This window comes from Anolis carolinensis, chromosome 3, assembly GCF_035594765.1.
Source record: "Anolis carolinensis isolate JA03-04 chromosome 3, rAnoCar3.1.pri, whole genome shotgun sequence".
NCBI classification, from domain to species: domain Eukaryota; kingdom Metazoa; phylum Chordata; class Lepidosauria; order Squamata; family Dactyloidae; genus Anolis; species Anolis carolinensis.
In genome coordinates this window covers 98929610-98954109 of record NC_085843.1, presented here as the reverse complement: position 1 = coordinate 98954109, position 24500 = coordinate 98929610, and the positions used below count along the sequence as shown (strand labels likewise).

Here is a 24500-nt window from a genome sequence, read left to right as displayed (position 1 = left end):
ACAGCACTTGAACTCCCATGGCTGCAGGCAATGGAATGATGGGAAATGCAGTTTGGTGGGGAACCAATTAGTGATTTCCAAGCAAATGAAACTCATCTGTACCGTAGAAGGGATGCAGTTTGACACTGTTGCGGTGGCTCAATGCTATGGGATCTTGTGAGTTGTAGTTTCAAGTAGTCTTTAGCTTTCTCTGCCCAAAGGGTGCTGGCGCCTCACCAAACTACAAATCCCAGGATCCCATGGCTGCTGTTAGAAGTGAAGGCAGGCTGCACACACTACAGAATAGATGCAAAGCAAGAGCGGGCAATGGGGGGGGGGGGCTCAAAGCTGCAGCTCCCTGCACAAGGAAAGAGAAACGTCAGCCACCAGGACTCACGATCAGGACAGGTGAAGGCCCCGCTCCCTCCAGACACGCAGAAGCGGCGAAGCTGTCCCGTCCGGACGCGGCAGGGCCCGGGGCGGTCCTCCGCAGGCGGGGGTTTTCCTGGGTCAGGCCTGGAAGGAGCCACAGAGCCGCCCTCTGGTCTCGGGAGGTTCCGCCACCCGCCGCCAGGGGGAGCCCGCGGTGCTCGCCTTCACTCAGGATTGCGAGAGGCTAGGGGTGCTAGAGGGCGTGCATCTATGTTTTAAAGTACATATAGCGCATTCATTCCCCAGATCTTCAGCATCAAAGCCACACCTGTTAGTTCGGTTGCATCATTCTACACTGTGGAAGCAGTGCAGTTTGACCCCACAGTGGAAGGATAAAGACCTTGCAAAACTACAGCTCCCACGGTTCTGTACCACTGAGTCGTGGAAGTTAAAGCGGTGCCAAACTGCATTGATTCTACAGATGCTCCTCAAGTCGTTTCTGGATTATTGCCTCCCAATTGTTTTCTTGGCAAGGTGCTTTCATAGAATTTTGTTTGGTCTTGGCTTCATTCTTTAGGCTGAGAGAGTGTCATCCAGTGAGTTTCCATCGGTCAAGCAGGGATTCGATCTTAGGGGTGCATCTATACTGCAGAAGTAATATGGTTTGACACCACTGTAACTTCTTTTTTTTCGTGTCAGGAGCAACTTGAGTCGCTTCTGGAGTAAGAGAATTGGCCGTCTGCAAGGACGTTGCCCAGGGGACGCCCAGATGTTTTGATGTTTTTACCATCCTTGTGGGAGGCTTCTCTCATGTCCCCGCATGGAGCTGGAGCTGATAGAGGGAGCTCATCCGCACTCTCCCTGGGTGGGATTCGAACCTGGCAGCTTTCAGGTCAGCAACCCGACCTTCAAGTCACTTAGTCCACTACGCCATCTGGGGGCTCCACTACTGTAACTAACTACCATGCCTTAATGGCTATGGAATCATAGCAGAGAAAGCTCTAGACCAGGGGTCCTCAAACTTTTAAAGCAGAGGGCCGGTCCACAATCCTTCGGACTGTTGAGGGGCCGAATTATCATTTGGGGAAAAAACTGAACAAATTCCTATGCACACTGCACATATCTTATTTGTAGTGCAAAACAACAACAATAACAATGAAATAACAATACAATATTTAAAAATGAAAATAATTTTAACCAACATAAATCTATCAGGATTTCAATAGGAAGTGTGGGCTTGCTTCTGGCCAATGAGATAGTCAGGTTAATTAGGATTGTTGTTGTTGTTGCGTGTCTTCAAGTCATTTCAGACTTTGGGCAAGCCTAAGTCCAGAATTATTTATTTAAGTCCAAAATAATTTACTACATTTATTTACTACATTTATATCCCACCCTTCTCACCCCGAAGGGAACTCAGAGCAGCTGTATGTACATACAATATATTATATTATTAGCATAGCACAATATTAGCATTATACTATATTGAACTATACCACTATACTGTAATATTATATGTAATATATAACATATAATTAATATTATTATATGATATTATTGTTAGTTTTGTATTGTATAAAATGATATTATTATCAATATTATATGTATATACAATGTATTATATTATTAAAACTGATATAAAAATATTATATTATAAATGAAGGGGGGGCAGGTAAATTACCTTGGAGGGTCGCATCCGGCCCCCGGGCCTTAGTTTGGGGACCCCTGCTCTAGACCTTGTAAAACTACAGCTCCTATTTTTTTTATCGTATCAGAAGTGACTTGATAACATACTGCAAGTTGCTTCTGGTGTGAGAGAATTAGCCATCTACAGAGACATTGCCTAGAGGGATGCCCAGATGTGTTACCATCCTGCTGGGAGGCTCCTCTCATGTCCCTGCAAGTTAGAGCTGACAGACAGAAGCTCAGCCTGTCTTGCAGATTCGAACCAGCAACCTTCAGGTCAGCAACCCAACCTTTAGGTCAGCAGTCCAGCCAGCACAAGAGTTTAACACATTGCGCTACCACGGCTCCTTTACAGCTCCCTTGATCCTACAGCATTGAGCCATGACAGTTAAAGTATGAAATTAAATACTTTAGGCGCTATGAAATTCATGTGATTGTCATAAGTTGACAGGCAAATTCAAAGTCGCTGCTTACTGCCTGGGAGAAGCCTTTGTTGGGAGGTGTTAGCTGGCCCAGTTTGTTTCATGTCTGGAATTCCCCTATTTTCTGAGTGTTGTTCTTTATTTACTGTCCTGATTTTAAAGGGTTTTTTTTAATAATTGTGGCCAGATATTGTTCATTTTCATGGTTTCCTTCTTTCTGTTGAAATTGTCCACATGCTTGTGGATTTCAGTGGCTTCTCTGTGTAGTCTGTCATGGTGGTTGTTAGAGTGGTCCAGCATTTCTATGTTTTCTAATAATATGCTGTGTCCAGGTTGGTTCATCCAGTGCTCTGCTATGGCTGACTACTCTGGTTGAGTTAGTCTGCAGTACCTTTCATGCTCCTTGTTTCATGCCTGGGCAATGCTGTGGCATCTGGTAGACCCTATATAGACTTGTCCACAGCTGCACGGTATTGGGTAGACTCCTGCAGGGGTGAGAGGATCTCTCTTGTCCTTTGCTGAACGTAGCATTTGTTGGATTTTCTTAGTGGGTCTGAAGATGGTTTGTAGATTGTGTTTCTTCATCTGCTTCCCCATGCGGTCAGTGGTTCCCTTGATGTATGGTAAGAACACTTTTCCTCTGGGTGGATCATGGCTTGTTCTTGGCTTGCAGTTCATCTAATGTCTGCGGTGGCGTATCAACTGGCCTGTAGAGCCCACTTTATGTGGTTTAGTTCATCTTGGAGGAAGTGGGGCTCGCAGATTCTTTTTGCACCGTCTGCAGGGCTTTGATTGTGCTTCTTTTTTGACTTGAGTGACGGTTGGAGTTTTTATGAATCAATATATGTACGTTTTCTGTAAACTGTGTGGCCCAATTGTTGACTGTGGATGACTAGAACATCTAAAAATGGCAGTTTTCCTTTGTTTTCTTATTCCATGGTGGATTGGATGTTTGGGTGGATGCTGTTGAGGTGGTCCAGGACTTGTTGTGTCCTCGTGGACAACAAGTTAAACATGAGCATACAGTGTGATGTGGTGACAAAAAAAAAGCCAATAGGATTTTGGCCGGCATAAATAGGACTATAGTGTCTAGAACCAGGGAAGTCATGCTACCCCTCTATTCTGCCTTGGTCAGACCACACCTGGAATACTATGTCCAATTTTGGGCACCAGAATTGAAGGGAGATGTTGACAAGCTGGAAAGTGTCTAGAGGAGGGCGACTAAAATGATCAAGTCTGGAGAACAAGTCCTATGAGGAGCGGCTTAAAGAGCTGGGCATGTTAACCTGCAGAAGAGAAGGCTGAGAGGAGACATGATAGCCATGTATAAATATGTGAGGGGAAGTCATAGGGAGGGGGGAGCAAGCTTGTTTTCTGCTGCCCTGGAGACTTGAACGCGGAACAATGGCTTCAATCTCTCTGCCGTGGAGCATGGTGGAGGTTCCTTCTTTGGAGGCTTTTAAGCAGAGGCTAGATGGGTGCTTTGAATGTGACTTTCCTGCTTTTTGGCAAGGGGTTGGACTGGATGGCCCGTGAGGTCTCTTTCAACTCTATGATTCTATGATTCTTCTTTTCCATGGCTCCAAATGGTGAAGGTGTCATCCACATATCTGAACCATAACATGGACTTTTTTTGGTGCTGTTTCTAGAGCTAGTTTTTCAAAGTGTTCCATGTAGAGATTTGCTATGACTGGGCTGAGGGGGCTCCCCATGGCCACTCCATCTTTCTGTACCTAGAATTCATTGTCCAACTGAAAGTAGCTTGTGCAATGGTGAAACAGGGCTGTGATGTCTTCTGGGAAATTCTGATTGATAAGTGTGGTGGTGTCTGCTACCGGGACCTTGGTAAATAGAGACACTACATCGAAGCTGATCAGTATGTCCTTGGTGCTGAGTTTGAGGTTGCTAATTTCCCCTATGAAGTGGGGTGACAAGTGCCTCGTCTGATTGAGGCAGCTGTGAAGGTTTCAATTGGTCACCATGGTTAGCACTGAATAGCCTTTCAGCTTCAAAGTCTGGCTGCTTCCAGGGTTAGGGTTAGGGATTCCCTGGGGGAATCCTTTGTTGGGAGGTGTTAACTGGCCCTGAGTGTTTCCTGTCTGGAATTCCCGTCTTCTGAGTGTTGTTCTTTATTTACTGTCCTGATTTTAGAGTTTTTTTAAATACTGGTGGCCAGATTTTCATGGTTTCCTCCTTTCTGTTTAAAGCGTCCACATGCTTGTGGATTTCAGTGGCTAGAAGTGTCTTGGGTTTCAGATTTCAGAATATATACATATACAGGTTGACTCTCCCTACTCTAAAGTGCTTAGGACCTGAAGTATTTTGATTTCAGGTTTTACTGGATTTTGGAATCTCTGTATTTGCATATATGCATATAATGAAATATCTAGGCAGTAGAAACCAAGTCTAAATACAGAATTAATTTATACTTCAAATATAGCTTATTATACATGTAGTCTGAAAGTAATTTTATGCAATACTTTAAATAATTTTGTGCATGAAATCAAGTTTGTATACATTAAGCCATCAGAACACAAAAGTGCCACAATCTCAGTGCCACTCATGTGCACAATTTTGGATTTTGGAGGACTTTGGATTTCAAAAATCTGGGTAAGGGATGCCCAACCTATAACATGAATATTTCTTACTGCAATGGCAGCAAAGACAGGTGGTTGGGCTTTTATTCTGTTAGAAACTGTGCCTGCTCTTCTCTTGGTGCATCCATGGTTTAGGAAGTTTCATGCGTTCCACTTAATAGTTATGGAGAATCCATAAACCCTTGTTTAAAACACTGATCCCTAAACACTTAAAAGTTAGAATCATATCTTTTTCAGTTATAGAAATAAGTTTTGAGGTTATAAATTTGCCAACCTATATGCTTTATCTTGGCTTTACATCTTGCCTGCTACTTGAACAAGAAACTCAGGTGAAGAGACAAAATCCTGATGTGAAAAATTAGTAGCTGGAAACAAATCTTTAAACCCCCAAATAACATGCAGCAATAAGAGCAGTTTGTTGTCAAAGGGTTTCATAGCTGGAATCACTGGGTTGCTGTGAGTTTTCGGAGCTGTATGGCCATGTTCCAGAAGCATACTCTCTTGATGTTTTGTCCACATCTGTAGCAGGCATCCTCAGAGGTTGTGAGGTCTGTTGGAAACTAGGGAAGTGGGGTTTATATATTTAGGTAGATATATATATATATATATATATATATATATATATATATATATATATATATATATTGTGAACTGCAATGAGATTATTCCTCTTAAAAGTCCAAAACAAGAACCTAGATCTATATGATCATGGGCAAAGGAAAACAGAACGATTGATCGCTTAATAATAATAATAATAATAATAATAATAATAATAATAATAATAATAATAATAATAATAAACTTTATTTTTATATCCCGCCCCATCTCCCCGAAGGGACTCGGGGCGGCTCACAACAGGGACAAGCCCGAACAACAACAACATATTTAACATAAACTTAAAACATTCCAACAATACACAAAATAAAATAATGGACAAATACATTAAAATCCAAGCAGATAAAATCAGAGTAATTAAAAGCAACCCAGTGGGGACAGGTTTCATAAAGTGCTGTATCATGGAAATAAGTAGCAGTGATAAAGTGCCATATGTTTCAAAACAGAAAGAAGTATTCTAATAACAGCTCTTTTGGGCTGTCTTTTCCTCCATCCATCTATACAGATATAAACTTGGGACTTCTGGCTTCCTTTGCCCATGATCATATGGGTCTCGGTTCTTGGTTTAATCTTTTACATGGAATAATTTCATTGCAATACTGTGTAAATAAAGCTCCCATTGCAATTTGGCCATCTCTTCCCTCCCAGTTTTTAAAAGAGTTGCCTATATGCACTTGATACGTTTGTAATGGCTGAATTCTGTTTATCAGCTGTTCATTTATATGCCACCTTTCTCTAAAACCCAAGACAGCTGATAGGTAATGGGTTTGCTTGGTATGATAAACTCGTTTTTTTCTCTCCAGAACTGGTTTTGTAGATTTGTTCAGGAAGGCAGCTTTAGTTTTATGCTGTCTCATCGCCCCATTTCCTCTTTTTCTGCTGAAGTCCACAACGATTCATGTGTGGAATTCCTCTGTTTTCAGAGTAGTGTTCTTTATTTACTGTCCTGATTTAATATTTTCCTAAGCTCCACAACTGGCAAGGGGAGGAAACTTCTCCAAACATGCACTCTAATCAAAGCCTTCAATTATGGCAGGGATGAAAAAGAGCGCCGCGGTGACGTCAACGGCGACGTAGCGACGCAACTGCTAAAGGGAAACGACCAAACAACAAACGCTAATCAAGGCCTAGTTGAGAGGAAGTCTAGAGCGTCGGCTGCCGTGGTGACGTAACCCGGAAGTAACCGGGCTCTCATTTTTTCCGGAAATAAACAGTATCCCTCCCCTCGCCGTGGGGCCTGCTTGGTTTGAGCCGTTGGGAACGGTTGGGGGAAGTGGGGAGGGGCGTGAATTGGGGCTCAAAGGGACGGGAGGGAGGGCAAGGGCCCTCGTGAACACCTGAGGATGCTGCGAGGCCTGGGAGGTTGGTTCGGGGTGAGCCGGGCGGAGGAGGGAGAAGCCGGGCAGGGCGAGGCGGGCCGCAGCGGGAAGGAGGAGGAGGAGGCGGCGGCGGAGAGTGCCGAGGAGCAGGTGGAGCTCACGCTGGAGGCTGGCTCGGACACGGACCCCCTTCTCAGCCAGGCCAAAGGGATCGGCAGTGAGTCTCCTTCTCTTCTTTTCCCACCCCTCCATCGCACTTTCCTCTCTCTCGCTCTATAAAAGTACGTGTCTGTCTGTCTGCGCCACATGGCTTGATGAATCTGAACCAAACCTGGCACACACCCCTTACTGTCCCAAGATGAAACATTTGAAGAATTTGTACTTTAAAAAGACGCCCCATTCTAGCCCAGAGCACTGGGAAAGGAATAAAGCAAAGCAGATTGGCTGTGGCTAGGTGAAGTGGCCCTCTGTCATGTGGGTGAGACGTTTATTATTTATTTACCATATTTGTACACCGCCCATCTCAACCCTGACGGGGAGTCTGAGCTGCCTCACACGTCGGCAACAATTCAATTCCTTAAAATAACGTACAGTTGGTAAATACAGTAGAGTCTCACTTATCCAACATTCTGGATTATCCAACACATTTGTGTAGTCAATGTCTTCAATGCATTGTGATATTTTGGTGCTAAATTCGTAAATACAGTAATTACTACCATAGCATTAATGTGTAATGAACTACGTTTTCTGTCAAATTTGTTGTATAACATGATGTTTTGGTGCTTAATTTGTAAAATCATAACTTATTTTGATGTTTAATAGGCTTTTTCTTAATCTCTCCTTATTATCCAACATATTCGCTTATCCAATGTTTTGCCAGCCCATTTATGTTGGATAAGTGAGACTCTACTGTATCTACATTAAAAACCAGAGAATTAAAACATCTAAAAAGAATTACATCAATGATTAAAATCCTATAATCTAAAATCGTAATCCGTGGCCATTCCAGTCATCATTGCACAGATTCTATGTTCATTTATCGCACCACAGTTTTTCTCTAAAAGCTTGGTCCCATAGCCATGTTTTAACTTTCTTTCTGAAGGCAAGAAGGGAAGGAGCTGATCGAATATCACTGCGGAGGGAGTTCCACAGCCAAGGGGTCACCACTGAGAAGGCCCTGTCTCTTGTCCTCACCTTGCACCAGCGAAGGAGGAACTGTTTAGGGCCGTTTGGGTCCCCAGGTGTTTTAACCTACAACTCTGAGAAATCCCAACCAGCTGTTAGGATTTCTGGGAGTTGAAGGCCAAAACGTCTGTGAACCCACAGATTGAGAACCACTGCCCTAAAAGGTTCCTACACAGCTTACCTGTCCGAATGTATCTCCCTCTATGAACCATTGTGGAGATTAAGATCTTCTGGGGAGGCCCTGCTCTCAGTCACACCTCCTTCACAGGTGCGGTTGGTGGGGACAAGAGATGGCCTTCTCAGTGGTGGCCCCTTGACTGTGGAACTCCCTTCCCAGTGATATTCGATCAGCTCCTTCCTTGTAGGCTAAAGTCAGCACTTTGAATTGTGCTCGATAGCAAACTGACAGCCAGTGGAGCTGACTAACAAGAGTTGTACACTCCCTGTACGCCGCTCCAGTGAGGAAACAGGCTGCTGCCCATTGGAACATTTGAGGCTTCCAAACAGTCTTCAAAAGCAACCCCACATAGAGCATATTGCAGTAGTCTATTTGGAATGTAACAAGAACATGGACTACCGTGGTCAAGTCTGACTTCCCAAGGTAGGGCGCAACTGGCGTGCAAAAGATTGGCTGTTGTTAGATGACAGGTGTAAGGAGAAGGAGACAACAAAGGAGGGGGGAAAGAAAGGGATCAAAGTGGATTGGCTGCTGATAGGTGAAGTAGCCCTCTATGATGTCACTGGGAAAGAAAGGAGTGAAGCGGATTGGCTGCTGCTAGGAGGGAGGAAGGAGAGGAGGAAGAAAGAAAAGGTAAGGAAGGGAATGGAAAGAGGAAAAGGTAGGGAAGAAAGAAAAAGAAGACAAAGAAGAGGAAAGAAAGAAAAAGGGGGAAGGTGTTTGAGGGAAAGCAAGGAAAGAAAAGAAGGCGTATTGAGGGAAAACGGGGGGGGGGGGGGGGAGAAAGAACCGTAAACAAAATGCAAACCCAGGCACCAACGGGAAAATACACCGTTATTTCTTATTTCCCTATGTCACTATTCCTACCACATTCTATACACATTTGGATTTTGGAACAGTTGCCTAAATATAAAGCACATGGGGAGTAGCTAAACTAGTCTCACACCAGTTCAACTGCTGCTACTCAATACTGTTCATTCCTAGGAGTTGTACTTTGCTGGGGCACCAGCACTTTGATCAGGGAAGGCTTGTAAAACTACAACTTCCATGATTCCAGAGTATTTTAGCCACAGCCGTTAAAGTGTCAAACTGCATTGATTCAACAGTGTAAGAGGTGCCCTATATCTCACTGTAAAGCTTCAGTAAGCAACTCCTAAGTGGTTTTTACTGGAGTTTTGGAAATGTAACCCAAGCTTAGACACAATATTTATTAATGCTTCATAAACACCTTAAGCACATAGCCTGAAGGGATTTGCATACCCAATAGTTTAAATAACTGTGTGCACGAGTCAAAGTTAGTGTACGCTGAGCTATCCGAAAGCAAAGGTGTCACTTTCTCAGCTACCTATGTGGACAGTTTTGGATTTTGGGAGTATTTGGAATTATGGATAAGGGATGTTCAACCTGTATTTTGTTCCAGGTCTCCCTACCACCTTAATCCAGGTTTGATTGTCAGACAGTCAATGCCCGTGTGGGGTAGTGGTTTGCACATTGCAATTTTGGGGGTTTGTCACACTTAAAAATGTGAAAGATAATACTTTCAATAGGAGAAATATCCATTTCATAACAACATTTTCTCAATTTAATTGTGCTTCTGAAACATTCTCATTTTAGTTAGAACTATATGAAAGTAACCAGCTGTGAATGTACCAACAGTCTAATTCACAAGTCATCTGAGGCCAGTGCCTCTAAATTCATATCAGATAATCAATTTAAATTAAGAGATCCTGCTTTTAATTAACATATTCTGTAAATTATTAGATGTAGATATCTGCTTTTTCTGTTCTTCAGATGGAAAGTTAGCACTATATCAGTTTTTTACAGTATGATCCCATACCTGCATGACAGTTTCCCTATGACCATCAGACATATATCCTCTCTATGAATTTTATAGGCAATTATATAGAATGCTTCCAGTAGAAGTTACCATAGAGGTGATCTGGAGTACCTAACAAATTCCTGGAGAGGAAACCTTGCTAGGAATTTTCTAGGACCTCCAGGGTAACTGTGGTAACTTCATATTCATTTCAGTACGGTTCACTATTATCAATGGTTATCTCTTTCACAGCAAGTTCAGGAACATATCCCCCACAGATATGAAGGTCATACTGTATTTCTTATTTTTATCTTAGTGCAAAAAATGTAAATGTATTTTGTAAAAAGTATATTCAAGGATTATTCACATTAGTTAAATAGTTATATAGGTTTATATACATTGCAGACAGACAAATCAATATGAGTGTCAAAATACACTGCGTGTAGAAACTGGGAGTGCTATCTTGAGTATTCACAAAAATCCAATCATAGCTTAGACTCATTATTAATAAAAACTAGTTTCTGAAGCCAAGAAAACAAAATATCCTGAGCTGAAATGGTGTCTTATTTCCAAAAGGTTATCTCTTCAGTTTTGCCAGTACGGCCACAAAAAAGATTTCTGAATCAGTTGCTGAAACGGCACAAACTATAAAGAAGTCTGTAGAAGAAGGAAAAATAGAAAATATAATTGACAAGGTACTTTTTCTGTTGCAAATATATTGTGAAATCCGACCTCTGCTCCGACATACTCTGCATCAAATCATGTTTAAGGTTATTAGCATCTATGGGATTAACCATCTGTAAAGTGTTATGCTCAACTACTTTATTCAGGAAAAAATGAAATATAATCTATGTCAGTTGTCAACCAACATTGATTAAACTAACAAATGTTTAGAATTACTAGAATTTAGCAATTATATATAATTTGCATAAGCATTTGTCTGTGCTTATTGTGTAGTTGCATATGCATAGCCATTCCATATAGGAAATGAATTGGGGCATGCCTGGGTTATCATGCATTTTCAACATGCGTATTGTAATTTATTTGCTACATGAAATGTAGTGTTGGTATTTTTCTGTACACTGCTTTTAAATTATGGTTTATAGAATTCCTATAAGGTTCTGTGTAAAACTAGTAGAAGTTAGACATATCTAAATACTATGATGTAAACTGAGTAGACAACGCAGTTTGATATTACAAGCAAAAACGAATGTTCATGATTGTACACCTATATGGAAGGTGAGCATTTACTTTATACAGATTTTTTGCTACCCTGTGATATAATATCTCATCTTAACAAGACCAAAATATGCACTTAGACCCTTCACAGCAAGACCTATCAAACTAGAAAACTTTGGACTATAGTTACTGGGTTCAGAATGAACAATATTAAACTTCAGCTGGGTGATTTTGGGCAAATCACACCCTCTCAGCCTCAGAGGAAGGTAAAGACAAATCCCATTCTGAACAAATCTTGCCAAGAAAATCCTGTGATAAGTTGCAATAAGTCAGAAATTACTTAAAGGCACACAGCAAATGAAATAAATTCCCAGTTATGTTCACTCCCTTTTAGGAATTAGCCTTCTACTTGTTACACTAGTCTTTGCTTTATGTGCCTTTGTTGAATGACATAGGCAGCATGTAGCCTTCAGCTGAACAAGCCCCTCCTTTTCCCTTCCCGTTAGGAAAAACACGGATGTTTTAAGAGCACATAGACAGATCATGCCTGAGGTTGTGGCAGAAGGTCACTAGACTTTCTGCTTCTGTAGTCATGAGATAGACCAGGGTCATGGAGAGGGACATTAAAGTCTATGTTATAACACATGTTGGTGGAGGAAGAGGGGCAGGCCATGGCAAATGGTGCTGCAGGGAGAAAAGAAATACAGAATGTGGATGTACCCCTGGATACAGCCTCACGTTCTTTATATGGAGCAGCATTGCTTTTGAATTACTTAAGCAGATGTTTAGATGCTCTAGTGAAAAATTATGCACTAGTGAAACCCTTTTCAGGCATTGGATTTTTAAAATGTTTCTATTGTAGCCCAGAGTGACAAGATTTCTTTTCTACATATCAGTCAATTGCTAGTGGTGATATGACTTTGAAGAATCTAACACCTTTTCCTATTTTGATATTAGGTTCAAATTCGGCTATAGTAGAAAGATTGTTTTTCAAATTTCATTTAACCTTGTTACTTTTCATTCTACATATCACTTATTTTGTCTTACAGACAATTATAGGAGACTTTCAGAAGGAACAGAAGAAATTTGTTCAAGAACAGCATACCAAAAAATCAGGTATTAGTGAAATATTGTCAGGAAAACTAGAATAATGCTCAACCCTACTCAACCTGTAACATAACAGAATCTACTGGAAAGTATTTCTGTAACCATTTCAGTAGCTTTTGCTTGAAATACAATGTTTAAACTTAGGTATAGCCACTTCTTGATTACACACACTTAAATCATTAGCATTTTAAGCCACTGCTTGCTTTAACACAATATTTTGCAAAGAGGAAAACTTCTTATGAGTAAACATATGGGGAATGTATGGCTTTGGATTTTTGAGATTATTCTAATTTAAGACTCAGATAATCTATCTGCCATATATCCCAGGATCCGATCCCAGATTATCTGCTTTAAACTGGGTTGTATAAGTCTTCACTGCCAGATAATCTGGAATCAGAAATTAGAAAAAGTTTTACTTTCCCACATACTTTGAAAGAGTTAACAGTTGAAGTTCATTGCACTTATAGTCTATTCACTTTTTGACAATTACTCTGCTCCCCCACCAACTACCCCATGACAATGTGAGAGTATATCAGACTGGTGCAATTTTTTTGTCTATAACCTAGTGGTTATAATTCAGGATTTTAATCATAATACTGCATTGGTTCTCCAATGTAAATTGCCTAGGGGCAGGTCTCATATTTATTGGACACAGTTGAGTAGCGTGTTTTGTAGAAGCTTCAATGAAATGAACAGAAGCAGTGTGAAATCAGGTATTTTCTCTCTTTCTCCTTTAGTTTCCCATGACATCTCCAGAGAGCCTCTTTGGAGCAGATGTTTAGAGGAAACAAGGAACTGTATGAAGAAATAATAAATAAGTGAAAATCACTGTTTTTAGCTCATCATTGTATGGAATGGGACTTCACTTTAAGATCTCTGAACTTCTATCTTAAAATTTGAAGTCTCCTTTTCAGATTTGTGGCATAACATTTCTGAGTTTGGGCATTGATTTGTGATGCACAGCTCAAAATGAGCAATCACATCTTAAAATGAATAAAATATCTTATTAACATTCTTCAGGAAGGTCAAGGATATCTGATGTATCCTGTTAAACGTATTATAAAAAATCTCACATTTCACTTGCAGAGGCAGCTGTGCCACCCTGGGTTGATAGCAATGAAGAAGAAACAATTCAGCAACAAATACTGGCCTTATCTGCAGTAAGTAGTAATTTCTGTATGGGTGGATGGTTTTGCTAATATCAGTATTTTACTTGAAAAACATAAATGTTTCAACTCATACTTACCTAAAGATTATACTTTGTCTGGAAGTTGCCTTTCATCCCCATACATTTCATAAGATTTTCTTAAACAAGGAATGTTCAAAGATAGTTTGACAATTCCTTCTTCTGAAATATACACTAGAACTAATTAAATCAGTCATGTGTAAAGTTTAAATGTGTCATATTCACTGGTGATACAGTGAAGACTTTGTTTTTTCCCAAGGCGTTTTGTAAAGTAACCTGCTTGTATTATTCTTTGTTTAGAATAAAGTATTGGCAAGTGCTCTTTTGAAATGTTATCTTAATATTTCTGCCATTAACAACTGGCCTTTTTTTGTGAAGGACAGAAGAAACTTCCTGCGTGATCCACCTGCAGGGGTTCAGTTTAATTTTGACTTTGATCAGATGTCTCCAGTGGCAATGGTAATGCTTCAGGAGGATCAGCTTCTGAATAGAATGAGATTTGATCTTGTTCCAAAGCAGTAAGTGATCTAACTATATTTTCCATTATCGAATTAATTACTTCTATTGTCACACCTATGAGTAAAACATAATAGATGGTTAATAGTTATGCATTAACTAACATATTACTTCCTAATATTCCCAGTTAACACTGTCAGTATATATATAAAAATGTGACTTAATAATTATGGTATATAATCAAAATTTCGAAAGCCACAAGCTCTTAAGAATATGCAACAAAGAATTTCTGTGGTACCTTTTAAATTTTGTTGCTGACTGACTAAACATGACACTCTACTTTTATCGGAGTCAGCATGAAAATATTTGAAAATGAAATCTCATGAAAGATCCACTGGATTCAGTGCACATTAATAACAAATCCATTTGAAGCAAATTCACCCTGAAGAAGATATAGTAGCATTTCATATCTTTCTGTGGGATAGTGTGCAGTGCAGTATTTGAATGCTAACTGTATACTTAATTCATGCAAGAATTTATCCTTATTGAATCAATTAAGTGGATTATTAAGAAAGTAACAATAGTGTATTTTAGATGCATCCATATCCATCCTCTTTCACATTACTTGGGCTGAATTTTACTAATTCTCCCGCAATATGTATTTAATTTGTATGTGAAATACGCTTAGTGCTGACATGTGAAAACAGATGCAGTTGCCTAAGATTTTTTGTGTTTTTTCTTGGAAACCATTTTCTAATAGAAAAAATATTTAGTTGTCTATTAGAGTAAGCACCTGAAAATCTAAGTCTATATATTCTACGTTATAAAATCTGTTCATTTATTAAAGTCATACATTTATTGTCTTCAGTGTGAAGGAAGAAGTTTTCTGGAGGAATTATTTTTACCGTGTCTCACTAATTAAACAGTCTGCGCAACTCACAGCACTAGCTGCACAACAGCAGGCAGCAAGAAAGGAGAAGAATGGTAGTGAAGAAGATAGACAGCTAACAGGTAGGTATTTCTTTTGATCAATAATTTCACAACATAGATTCCTGCACTTGTAAAAGAGCTGGACTAGATGACCTTTGGGGTTTCTTATGATCGTATTTTCTGTGATTCTGTGATTCTTCTTCCACTCTTATTTCCTTCCTTCTGCCTAGGTTAACATGTAAAGCTTTTGATAACAGTTTGTAGCCAGGATCAGTTTTCTGTTTTGACACAAATGAGACAACTATTTTCTTCATCAATCATAACTAAAAATCTGGGAAATCAAGCCACCTCAGTAACCTGGTTTGTATAACCAGGAGTTTCCCCTATTCACATGTTGCTTGATACAAAGTAGGCAAAAGCGTTACACTACATGTCTTTCTTTGGCATGCAAAGATGGTGTGTTGAGAGACCTTGTGGCTTGATATGCATGATTTAACAAACAATAAGTCATATTATAATCCATGGCTTCATGTCTGAATCAATGCACATCTTTTTGTAAATAAGTTTTGCCCTGAATGATTATGTCTTTGGAATTCTACAGTTTACCTTTCCCCCCCTTAGAAACGGTGAGGCCAAAAACACCACCGGTAGCAATCAAGTCTCAGCTAAAACCTCAAGAGGTAAAGTGAGTCTGTACTAATATATAGCATAAGAATTTTCTATGCCTATGTTAATCCAATATGCTCCCAGGAGATGTTCACTTGAAACATGGGTTTAAATTGATGTTCTGGAGATTTAGTAATATTGATCATTCTGCAGGCAGTTGCCTAGATAAAGTTATTCTACCCAACCAGGAAATATGCACTGTTTTGTTCCCCACTCCATATCACATTATTCTTATTTACTAGGTGTTAGTAATGACTTTGTAACATTAACTTAAAAGCAGTCAGCAGGAGGATAGTGTAAGGACCACAAGACAACAGATTTAGAATGCTTGGCTATTACAGCAAGATGAAGAGGTAATAAATGTAAGGTGTACAGAATATAAGTAGCTAGCTACACCTTGAATCTCACTCCTGACCCATTCCCTGTGATACAGGAATAATACAAGTATCTGTACAAGCAATGTAGGTAATTGAATTTTCAATACCTCATCTCCTTTAAAATTTTATTTAAGGAAGATGAAGAGATTTCCACTAGTCCGGGGGTATCAGAGTTTGTGAGTGATGCATTTGATGCATGCAGCCTGAATCAGGAAGATTTGAGGAAAGAAATTGAACAGCTTGTGCTTGACAAAAAGAAGGATACAACCACAGAGGAAGGTAAGTCATTTTTCATATTCTATTAGCTTTAGTGATTGGGTACTAAATTGATTGAACTCAACATATTCTTTTAAATAGTCACCACTTCCCATTTCCGACAGGTTTTGCATCCGTTTTTAGAACAGATCAAATATTGAAAGTATTATGGTTCTAAATGGTTCATATTCTAAATTATGGTTCATATTCTAAATATGTATTTTATGTACCTTATATTGCCAGCTGAGTTGTCATTTTTTAAATATTTTATCTGTAGTAATGTGTAAAGAAGAGTTTACTTGAATGTCTAAGCAGATAGGAAAGGGTCTTTCTCCAATAAAACAGGTTTTGATAGCAGAGAATTTGGTATGGAATTGTAAAAAGGATTTTTCTGTATTTGTGTATAAAATATAAAAAGGTAAAGGTTTCCCCTGATGTTAAGTCCAGTCATGTCTGACTCTGGGGGTTGGTGCTCATCTCCATTTCTAAGCCGAAAAGCCAGCGTTGTCCATAGACACCTCCAAGGTCATGTGGCCAGCATGACTGCATGGAGTGCCGTTACCTTCCCGCCGGAGCGGTACCTATTGATCTACTCACATTGGCATGTTTTCGAATTGCTAGGCTGGCAGGAGTTGGAGCTAACAGTGGCCGCTCACGCCGCTCCCAGGGTTTGAACCTGGGACCTTTTGGTCTCCAGCTCAGTGCTTTAACGCACTTCGCCACCGGGGCTGTATAAAATATAGTCTTGAGTATATTTGGATATTTCCAGTGGAACATCTCAAAATTACGGCAGCAGGAAAACCTGTCATGGATGCAGGTATGATTGGAAACAATTCCAGTAAATAATTACGTTTTATGTTTTGGCTCCACAAATGTATGCCTTAGAGGTGTGAAATGCTAATTAAAATCAAATATTGTGTCAGCTAGCCCATAGCCTCACAAAACCCTTTCATGAGATGTCCTCTTAAGTTGAAGTGACTAACATTAGAGTGGGTCCCCATATTGAACGGAATGAAATGGACTCTGTCACTTCAATCTGTAGATGTCAGATACAACTACAGTAAAGGAGTTTTTTAAAAAAATGTCATTTCAAATTATACAGTTCTTTCAGTCTTACTCTCCTGGATGTATAGACCTTGCCTTTTAAAAGTAAATGTTGTAAAACATATTTTGCATCTCTTATAATGATAGTCACATGACTGTCTCTGAAAACTGCTGTAACAAAGGAAGTTTTCCCAGAAAGCCGTTTTGAATCCCCTTTGGGGAAAATAAAGCAGGGTTTAAATAAATGTAATAATAATAAATCAAGACGTAACTTTTATGAACAACATTATGCAATCATGTACACCTGGCATATTTCTTTTCTGTTTAGAAGAAACTGCAGACTGGGAGAAGGAACTACAGCAAGAGCTTCAAGAATATGAAGTAGTTACAGAGTCAGAAAAACGAGATGACAACTGGGACAAAGAAATAGAGGAAATGCTACAGGGGGAAAACTAACCACTTTGGAGAGATGTGTTCTGGAAACTGACATGAACTTGTTTTTATATTTTCTTCAGAGATTTGCTTCCTGAAGCAAAAAAAATGCTCTTTCTTAAATAAGACTCCAGGTGATGTGTAATCAGGTATAAGAACTGTTCTATGAAAGTGTTGTTTGTAGTCGAGAGGGCTCTAAGGCACTAAGAGTTGTTTTGATTTCAAGTGTTGGGTATTTTCCAACAGCCGCATACTTTGTTTGACAACTTTGAGGTTAAGAGAATTGCAAATGTGAGTTTTAGTGCAGAACAGAAAGATGTCGGGCACATGTCCATGAAAAGGAGTATGCACCCAAAAGAGCCTTCTGGATCACTGTGCATTTTAATTATTTTGTTATCTTTGGGTTCTAGAAAAATACTAGTTGGATTTTCAAGACATGAATATCTGTTTAAGAAAATTTCTGTGGACTGATTTATGTAGTGAAAAACTGGTATTCATCTGCTTTCATGCAAATGATGGTACATCATGCTGGTGCTGCTCCATCTCTTTCATTTATAAACAACATATGGAAAGGTATCCATTAAAATATATCTAACATTGGCATTTGTTTACCTTGGGTTTAAATATATTTCTTCTTGGCATCTGGACATCTGAAGCGCCAAAGGTTTCACTCTAAAGTGAGTATTTTCATGTGAGTTGAAAGAGATGCTAATATAATACTATAGGGAAAAGGACAGCTGTGTGTATATTCAGATAAAAGACTAACGTTTTGTAGTTTGGCAAGAAAATACTCCAGCTGGATAAAGGTTAAGAGAAATGTTCTGTGAACAGTATGGAGATGATCTGATTTGCATGTTACAGTTAGCCATGTTCTTGGTTAGCTTTTGGCATTGTCGAGCATGAACTGTTTGTTTACTGACATTTGACATGAACAAACACTCTGGCTTGGTAGGGTAGAAATTAGCTTGAGAAACAACCTGTGGCTCGTTTTGGGTTTTCTTAAGCTTCCCACAGGAGAAAGAGAACCAGGGAGTTTTCACTTCTGCCTTATTCACACCTCACATTAAACTCCAATTAGTTCTGCTTTTTTTATGCACAAGAAATCTGACTTCCTGTAACATCTAAACACTTCCAGTAAGTAAAATATGTTTAACAGTGTGGTAAAAAAAGAGTAATTTAACCGTATTATTTAACTCATTATATGAGGTATTAAGTACTATGAGCAGCACGACTTCTGGAAGTAAATAAGTTGGAATCAGCTGAACATTGGTGTCAAAGGCATTTTATTAACTCTGCTTAATATCTGGGATATAAAAGATAATAAGATATCTCTCACACAAATAAAGCTCTCAATTATAATGGAGCCAGTTTGCTTCTCTGAAAATGAATTATACAAATAATGAAAATAGCATAGCTGTAGTCTACAAATATATTGATTTGATATGCAAAGGTACTTGATACTGCAGGTAATAGCCAGCTATCATGATACCCTATAATTCTCTGACATTGTCCAGTGTCCTTTTAAAGCAGTCCAAATTGGGCAGCTTTGCTACAGCTTGGTGATAGTTAATTCCACAAAATTAACATTATTCCAAGTTTGATTGTACCACTAATTTTATTAGATCAGCATGGTATTGTAATTTTCTGATCCCTTTTTTATTTCAGATAGATTTCAGCTTTTAACAGCTTCACACATGGGATGAATCTCTTTTTGATCTAGCAGATCAGATCCTCTCAAGTGTTTATTATTTATTTATTTATAGTATTTATATTCCGCCCTTCTCACTCTGAAGGGGACTCAGGGCGAATCACAATGTACATATATATGGCAAACATTCAATGCCATTAAACAAACAGACAAACAGACACAGAGGCTATTTAACTTCCCAGCTTCTGGCTTTGTGAGGGTATGCTCGATTCCGGCCACAGGAGGAGCTCCTATTTCATCATCCACTGTGATGACGAGTTCTTTTGATGGTGTACTTCCTCATCCGGCAGGTCCCTAAATTTTCCTACTTGACAGATGCAACTGTCTTTCGGGTTGCGAGCAGGGCTATTTTTCATTTTAATTGTCGGGTGCTCACTCCTACACGGGCTGGCCTCGAACTCATGACCTCTTGGTCATAGTGATTTATTGCAGCTGGCTACTAACCAGCCTGTGCCACAGCCCAGCCCAACTCTATGTATGTGTTCAAGACACCTAATTCAGCAATGATATATTTGGGATTCTGCTCTGGGCAAGTTTATACTGTAGCATGCAATGTTTACACTTGCTTACATTGAATCTCGGTTGCTATTTTAATGCCTTTTCTTTCAATTGGCAGAGCTCTTTTTAAAACTTGATCCAATCACTTTTCACTCTAAACACTTTAAATAATTTCAGTTATGTCAACATACATGGCAATTTCATTATTACTCCTAATGCTAGATCATTTAACAAGTTAAAAAACATCAGATTTATGGTTCAGTTTACTCCCACCAGATGAAATTGTTTCTAGAAGTAGGTTGAAATGGACTGTTTGCATATATAGGTATTTATTTATTTATTTATTTATTTATTTACATCACTTTTACCCCACCTTTCTCCCCGAGGGGACTCAAAGTGGCTTACAATAAATAGGCAAAAATTCAATGCCTAAAAACAATGTAAAAATAACAATTCATATAAAAAAATCTACAAAACAACAATTCATATAAAACAGATACCATTGCAAAATAAAATCACATTATATAAAATTTTAAGCATGTCCATGATTAGAATCCATTCATCCAGAATCCTCAATAAATCTTTGTACAGGTCATGTAAAGTCCATGTTCTCATTCATTAAAAGCTTGCGTGCACAACCATGTCTTTAAGGCTTTCCTGAAGCCTAGGAGTTGGTATCTGCCGTATGTTGCTGGGGAGGGTGTTCCACAGCCAAGGAGCCACCACCGAGAAGGTCCTGTCCCTCGTTCCCACCAGCCTTACCTGCGAGGCTGGTGGGACCGAGAGCAGGGTCTCCCCCGATGATCTAAGAGTTCTAGAAGGCTCATAGGGGGAGATACGTTCGGACAGGTAAGATGGATGATATTTATTTATGGATGATATTTCTATAGTAGACTGTATTTTCTTCAGCAAATCTGCTTTGGGCTGAGGAGAGGGGCACTTGAGCAGATGGAAGAAGCAGTGGGGTTAAAGAACTTGGAATCTAAGCAAGGTCAGTCCTGGAGATGGGAGATTGCCATTGAATCCCAAATGCTGCGTGTTTTATTATGGCAGACACTTCTGAATATCTGTTGCCTAAGAAAACCCTATAAAATTTGTGTGTGGGGGGGGGGGTTGTCACCATAATTCATAAGTGACTTGAAGGCACACATAACTACAATATATTTCCTAGTTTCAACTTTCAATGGTAGCAGTATGCATTATGTGCTAAATTGCAAGTATTTTGTACAATGGGAAAATGCTTTCGACAATTCAGCAAATGTTGTGGAGTAGTGCCACAAGCATCCATATAAAACTGGGCACAAACCTCTTTTTTTAGAAGGCAGTGACAGATGTGTCTGAAAGATCTAAGAGGTGCTTTATTTAACTAGAAATAAAAAATAACTTGTGTTCTTTGCCCTGAATGCACTAAAAGCCAGTAGAGTGTATTACTTAATACATGTCGGGATTACAACAGAGGAATGGGAATTTAGGGTGCACCTATACTGTTGAATTGATGCATGTTGACCCCGCCTTATCTGCCCTAACTCAGTGCTCTTAAAGGGAGCCGTGGTGACGCAATGGGTTAAACTCTTGTGCTGGCTGGACGGCTGACCTAAAGGTTGGATTGCTGACCTGAAGTCTGCCTGTTCGAATCTGTGAGACAGGATAAGCTCCCATCTGTCAGCTCTTACTTACTTACTTAGGCGATCCCTCGTAGTTCGAGGACGATAGTCTTCCATCCTTGGTATCTTGGGTGTGTGTTCTTAGGTGGCTGAAGAGACCTATTCTTGACCCGCATATTCTCCCGCAGTGAGGACATCGGTTTCCAGGTGGAAGGCGGTCCCGGTCGGGGTTAGCTTGACGCTCCTTCCTCTTGGCACGTTTCTCCCTTAAGCCCTCCCTTCGTGCCTCTTCGAACTCCGCAGCACTGCTGGTTACAGCTGACCTCCAGTTGGAGCGCTCAAGGGCCAGGGCTTCCCAGTTCTCAGTGTCTATGCCACAGTTTTTAAGGTTGGCTTTGAGCCCATCTTTAAATCTCTTTTCCTGCCCACCAACATTCCGTTTCCCATTCTTGAGTTCGGAGTAGAGGAGCTGTTTTGGGAGACGGTGATCGGGCATTCGGACAATGTGGCCAGTCCAGCGGAGTTGATGGCGTAGGAGCATCGCTTCAGTGCTGGTGGTCTTTGCTTCCTCAAGCACGCTGACATTTGTCCGCCTGTCTTCCCAAGAGATTTGCAGGATTTTCCTGAAGCAACGCTGATGGAAACGCTCCAGGAGTTTGGTGTGACGTCTGTAGACAGTCCACGTTTCGCAGGCGTAGAGCAGGGTTGGGAGGACAATGGCTTTATAAACAAGCACCTTGGTATCTCTACGGATGTCCCGGTCATCAAACACTCTCTGCTTCATACGGAAAAATGCTGCACTCGCAGAGCTCAGGCGGTGTTGTATTTCAGTGTCGATGTTGACTTTTGTGGAGAGATGGCTGCCAAGGTAGCGGAAATGGTCAACGTTTTCTAATGTTACACCGTTAAGCTGTATTCCTGGCTTTGCAGAGGGATTAGCTGGTGCCTGTTGGAAGAGTACTTTGGTTTTCTCGATGTTCAGTGAGAGGCCGAGCTTCTCGTATGCTTCTGCGAAGGTGTTGAGAGTGGCTTATAGGTCTTCTTCTGAATGCGCACAGACTACGTTGTCATCAGCATACTGGAGTTCTATAACAGATGTTGTGGTGACCTTGGTTTTGGCTCTCAGTCTGCTGAGGTTAAATAGCTTGCCATCTGTCCGATAGATGATTTCCACTCCGGTGGGAAGCTTCCCATCAACAAGGTGAAGTATCATAGCGATGAAGATGGAAAATAAGGTGGGGGCAATAACACATCCCTGCTTGACACCTGATTCCACCTTAAATGGGTCACTTTGGGAGCCGTTGCTGTCCAAGACTGTTGCCATCATGTCATCATGGAGGAGCCGCAGGATGTTCACAAATTTGTCAGGGCACCCGATTTTTTGGAGGATGGTCCAGAGAGCGCTGCGATTCACTGTGTCGAATGCCTTTGCAAGGTCAATGAATGCCATGTACAGAGGTTGGTTTTGTTCCCTGCATTTTTCTTGGAGCTGTCGAGCAGTGAAGATCATGTCCACTGTTCCTCTGGAGGGGCGGAAGCCATTCTGGGAGGGTGTCTTCTGAGACAGGGAGAAGGCGGTTTGCAAGGATTCTTGCAAGGATTTTCCCGGCGGAGGTTAGAAGGGAGATACCACGATAGTTCCCGCAATCTGTTCTGTCCCCTTTCTTGAAAAGGGTGATGATGGTGGCATCCTTGAAGTCTGCTGGGATTTTCTCGGTCATCCACACCTTTTCAATGAGCTGGTGGAGTTGTTGTATCAGCTCAGGTCCACCCTCTTTGAAGATTTCAGCAGGAATCCCATCAGGTCCGCTGGCTTTGTTGTTTTTTTGTTGGCTGATGGCATTGCTGACTTCTTCCAAACTAGGCAGTGCTGCAAGCTCATCCCTGGTTTGTTGTTGCGGGATTTGTGAGAGGGTCTCTTCGGCCACATTGGAGCTGCGATTCAGCAGGTTCTGGTAGTGTTCTTTCCAACGTAGTGCAATTGATGTTTTGTCCTTCAGAATTTTGGTTCCATCTGATGAGTGTAGGGGCTGTATGCCATGGTTTCTTGGTCCATAAATGATCTTTGTGGCTTTGAAAAATCCCTGAGCGTCATGGGTATCTGCAAGGTGTTGGATTTCTTCAGCCTTCTTTGTCCACCAGATGTTCTTGAGTCCTTCTTTGGACCTCAGCTTTTGCACTGGCATAGATCTTTTTGCGCCTTGTTCATTTTGCGCCTTGTTTTTCTTCCTTGGAGTCTGCGTTTGGGGACGATCTTGATAGCCATCGTGGATCGGATTAACCTGTGGTCTGTCCAGCAGTCATCAGTACTTGTCATGGCTCTTGTGAGAAGCACATCGCGGAGGTCTCTGGCACATGTAATAACATAGTCCAAGAGGTGCCAATGCTTTGACCGAGGGTGCTTCCATGATGTCTTGAGCTTGTTTTTCTGGCAGAAGAGCGTGTTGGTGATGACAAGGTTGTGCTCTCCGCATTTGGTGAGAAGCAAGATGCCATTCGAGTTGCTGTTTCCGACCCCGTCTTTTCCTATGATCCCTGGCCACAGGTCGGAGTCCCTTCCAACTCTGGCATTAAAGTCCCCCAGGAGGATGATTTTGTCCTCCTTAGGTATCTCCGATAGGATGGTGTCCAGCTGACAGTAAAAATTTTCCTTGATGTCTTCGTCAGCATCTAGAGTTGGTGCATAGGCGCATATGATGGTTGCCTGTTGGTTTTTGGCAAGGTTAATTTGGAGGGTTGAAAGTCGTTCGTTGATGCCAGTGGGTGCTTCAGTCAGGTGCTTCACCAGGTCGTTTCTGATTGCAAAGCCAACTCCGTATATTCTTCGCTCTTCTTCAGGCAGTCCCTTCCAGAAGAAGGTGTAGCCTCCGTTTTCTTCCTTCAGCTGTCCCT

At 40.7% G+C, this 24500-nt stretch overlaps 2 protein-coding genes across 8 annotated transcripts in view; one reads left to right on the top strand and one right to left on the bottom strand.

The window, feature by feature from the left end:
* The window catches only part of ctps2 (CTP synthase 2), an 86620-nt gene that overhangs the window by 60378 nt on the left and 1742 nt on the right, over window positions 1-24500 (bottom strand). The window contains exon 1 of one of the 7 annotated variants that reach the window (XM_062975236.1): window positions 8750-8869. The exons of 5 other annotated variants lie outside the window; for them this stretch is intronic. The gene's annotated coding sequence lies outside the window, so the exon portion shown is untranslated. Of the gene's footprint in view, window positions 1-376; window positions 564-8749; window positions 8870-24500 lie in introns of those variants that run through there. One more of the 7 variants, XM_062975235.1, reaches the window with a different exon arrangement.
* Window positions 6861-18398, top strand: syap1 (synapse associated protein 1). The gene is made up of 9 exons (XM_008107256.3): window positions 6861-7204; window positions 10743-10861; window positions 12395-12461; window positions 13539-13612; window positions 14017-14156; window positions 14963-15105; window positions 15646-15704; window positions 16202-16346; window positions 17695-18398. Exons 1-9 carry the CDS (start codon window positions 7012-7014, stop codon window positions 17820-17822), a joined length of 1068 nt encoding a protein of 355 aa, XP_008105463.2. The 5' UTR covers window positions 6861-7011; the 3' UTR covers window positions 17823-18398.

Coding starts and splice junctions, on each gene's coding strand:
- syap1 (XM_008107256.3), top strand. CDS start 7,012: ATGCTGCGAGGCCTGGGAGGTTGGTTCGGGGTGAGCCGGGCGGAGGAG. Junction 10,862..12,394: donor TAGAAAATATAATTGACAAG/GTACTTTTTCTG, acceptor TTTGTCTTACAG/ACAATTATAGGAGACTTTCA. Junction 14,157..14,962: donor TTTGATCTTGTTCCAAAGCA/GTAAGTGATCTA, acceptor TATTGTCTTCAG/TGTGAAGGAAGAAGTTTTCT.